This window comes from Diadema setosum, chromosome 10 (genome assembly GCF_964275005.1).
Source record: "Diadema setosum chromosome 10, eeDiaSeto1, whole genome shotgun sequence".
In the NCBI taxonomy this organism is placed as follows: domain Eukaryota; kingdom Metazoa; phylum Echinodermata; class Echinoidea; order Diadematoida; family Diadematidae; genus Diadema; species Diadema setosum.
Window position 1 is genome coordinate 3,647,410 of NC_092694.1, and position 3,753 is coordinate 3,651,162.

The 3,753-nt window shown below is 40.7% G+C and overlaps 1 protein-coding gene across 1 annotated transcript; it reads right to left on the reverse strand.

Annotated features, from left to right (window-relative positions):
- Positions 1–829: 829 nt before the first annotated feature.
- On the reverse strand, positions 830–3,539 carry LOC140234420 (thialysine N-epsilon-acetyltransferase-like). The gene is made up of 5 exons (XM_072314466.1): positions 3,296–3,539; positions 2,903–3,046; positions 2,230–2,406; positions 1,537–1,577; positions 830–1,057 (listed from the first exon to the last, which is right to left on the reverse strand). The coding sequence occupies exons 1-5, from the start codon at positions 3,537–3,539 to the stop codon at positions 830–832; spliced, it is 834 nt and encodes a 277-aa protein (XP_072170567.1).
- Between the last annotated feature and the right edge of the window lie 214 nt (positions 3,540–3,753).

Here is a 3,753-nt window from a genome sequence, read left to right on the forward strand (position 1 = left end):
TAAGATCCTCACAATAATATCTCTCCTCCCCCCCCCCTCTCTCTCTCTCTCTCGCGCGCGCTCTCGCTCTCAAACATAATACTGACCGTTTCATATCAAACTCACAACGGTCAGCAATGACACAACTAAACATTTGGTATTCTAGTGTAAGTCGATTATTTTATTAAAATAATCATACATTATGTTTCATTTACTATCAAGCGTGAATATAAGTAAACCTTCAATATATAATACGGCACATAAAACAACAAATAAATAAGGATATTGGCACTTAAATACATAATACATTATTTCACAAGTTGCGTATTTCATAGAATTGTCGCAAAATATTCAACAGTTCAAGGTGATAGAGGAATGAATACAATTCCAAGGATGAACAACAAGACATCCGTATATAGGGTACAGTAAAATATTGTGAAATCCCCCCCCCCCCTTCTCGTTTCTTGCCTTAAGGGAAGCCGTTATCGGTTGTCCTGGCAAGTATACACTCAAGGACAAAGAAACCATTTTTGCGCTGATGTTTACACACATTTTTGACTTTCCCATCGGAACCAATCGGGACCAGGAATTGTCGCATTTTTTTTTAAAGACTTTCGTGATGTTATCATTAAGGTCACATGCATATATCAACATTCTGTGCAAAAGAGGTGCATTTCAACTTTTTTTATGCTCAGCATTGAATCATCATTTGCAACATGGAACAAATTATAAATATAACAAATATAATGTTTGGATAACATGACTAATAAGTATATCATCAAGGAAGAGAGCACAACTGAATACACTTTCGCCGTTGAAAAGGCCATCGATTGAATTGGCAATTTTCAAGTTAACATCCCACAGTCGATGTGACATGTACTCCGCGTTTGCCCAGCTTGTCGATTGGGCGGTGGTTCTCGATGTAATTTTGCAACGCCGATCCAGCCATCGTCATGATGTTGTAGCCATGTTGCTCTGTCAAGTTCTCGAAGCCACAGTTCGCGTACCAGTCTTTGGCTCGTTCGTTCTCGAAGTCGACGTAGCCGCTGATGTACTTGCATCCGTCGAGGTATCCCATCTGTCAGGGCAAATAAAAATGATGGAAACACAGTTGAGAAATGATGGTAACGTCACATGAAAAAAAAAAAAGAAAGCTAGAATACGAACGTTATTTTTATTCAGCATGTGGCGGTTTTCTCCTTTCCTGTTCCTGGTTTATCTACCTGGCACCTGTTCATATTAACTCATATGATTAACCCTCCGCGAGCTACATTTATTTCTTTTCTTTATACGTTTGCAGTGTGTGAAATCTGGGCATATTTGACTCATTGACATACAAAGGGTTAATGTGAGATATTCACAAAAGAGACAGGGAAGATAAAAACATACTGGAGTGTGACAACTGATAATCATTAGTGCCGATATGTCACGTTAACTAAGAGTGAGAACGATTTGACTATAAATGTGAAACTTCAGGTTAAATGTACTTTGCCATGCATTTACTCAGCTCAGTGAGAAACCAATGATACATATCAATTTGAATGAAATCTAACTTACCTTACAGACTTCATGCAGTAACACGGCTCCAAGCCCCTTTCCTAACGGAGGAGGATCAAAGAAGTGAGAAATGTTAGTCATGCGCATATCAATAATCGTCACAGAGTAGAGAATTCGATAGAAATGCAAATTAATATATTACATATATCATGAATAATGTCTTCCCGTGTTGAAATACCCCACAGCTACAAATCGTATAAAACGTAGAATTCTTGACCATTCAGCCCTACAAAAATTTACAACAGAGTATTCATTAATCAAATTTCTTGTCCTGGTCTTGCATTATCGGTTGTTGTATCATCAGGACTGACGTAGGTCCAATACTTAAAATAAAAGATAGCAAAGCTTTTAGTGGAGTGGGAGGATAGATCGTCTGATGGACTCTTAAAGGTGGTAAATTCTTCTCTTCACTCCATGCAGCTAATCTGTTCTTCCTGTCACCTACACCTTTCCGTCTATTGTCGAGTGAAGGATTAAAACTAGAGGATCAAATAGATTTTTTGGACAAGTAAGTTGCTTTACAATCAAACGACAGTATCGGATCTGATTGTGATTGAGTAATTTCTGAGCAAGAAAAGAAAGAAAGTTATGCACAATTTAGAATGGAGTCTCTGAAGACAATAAACAGTGCAAATGCAGTTTGAGAGAGAGGGGGGTGGATGTAACTGCTTGCTTGGGCAATAATGTCTCTACCTCTGTAGTCTTTGTGAATGAAGAGATCCTCCCACGTAACTGTTCGTCCCTTCCACGCGCAGTAACCCGTTGTGAACATGGCGTACCCGATGACACTGCTGACGCCGTCGTCTTCGTAAGCTTCGAGGAGCACACATTGATAGCAAGGGTTCTCGCCAAATCCGTCCCTCCTTAAATCTGCGTAAGACACACACGGGAGAGCAAAGAAAAGGATGATCATACTTCGATAATAAAAAAAAGAACTGCAGAAATTCATTTGGAAAATGTCTTTGCTGTTTGCCATTGCAGTTAAGGCATTGACTATTAGCCTACAGGGTTGCGTTGTCAGCCGCCGAAGGCTGGTTTTATTTAAAGGCAGGAAATTTGTAGTCTGCATCCGGCAATAGGAAGAAGCTACTACGCTTGTATGTTTTGTGACTCTTGTGAAACAGACGAACGCTATAGCTATTAGCAGGAAAACTACAAGACACAAATACATACAGGCAGCGGCAAGAAGCAATTATTTGCACATATCCAAGCAAACGCGCATTCAATTGATAACACACAATGCACAGGCAGTGTCCTTCTTGCTAATGGTGCATAGATTTGGTCAATAGATATACATGACCTATTCAAATGCCCACTCACGTAACAAAGAAGACACGTTTATGCACACTATGATGATACTCCTTACCTTCTTTTGTAATCTCGACTTGATCTGCAGTGCCTTCCCACTCGGCCAAGCCGACGATGAGTCTCAGGATTTCTCCACAGTCTTCGGGCCTGGCTGGACGAACCACGTATCGACTCACGAGCTCGGGATCGACTTCGTATGGATCTACCAAGAAAACAATACCATAAACTTGAATATCTAATACATCCACTTCCTATAGTCTTTCGTGTGCGTTTTATAATAAAAGTTGAAGTTCGCAAAAAAAGAAGACTTTGATAGAGAGTTTTCCGTAAGCTCTGGATGTTTGTGGTGTATGCTATACAGAAAGTAGATCTAGACTAGCTCATCTTTGTGAGCATAAATCTCATGAAGTAGTGTTCTCTTCTATATCATTGCTTAGAAGCAGACTCGTACCTGATAACGTCTTAAGCTGAGTGGCCACCGGTGTAGTCTTCAGCGCGGATGTTCGCAAACTCCTCTTCTGAGAGCTGGCAAAGTATCCGAGCAGTTCGTCGTCGGGGAAATTCCTGAGCAGTGACTTGCGGAAGCACCTTCCAACACGGCCAGCTCCGACTGTCGATTCAGTGGTGGTGGTGGTGACGGTGGTAGCGGCGCGCAGTGATGCCGAAACGGCGCGCTGGGAAATTCTTGCCAACATGATGAATATACCTCTAGAGTATACCCGGCTTGCACGAAGAGTGACTTTTTGAAAGAAGGCTTTGTCTTTACAAACTGATGCTTGAGTTCAATATTCCAATGTTGATGGATGTACACAATACGATGCTTTGTAAAACTGTAAAGCTGAACCACTCCAAGTTTAATATCTTAAGCACTGGTTAATGAGTATAGATTTTGTGATTAGAGCGCAACTA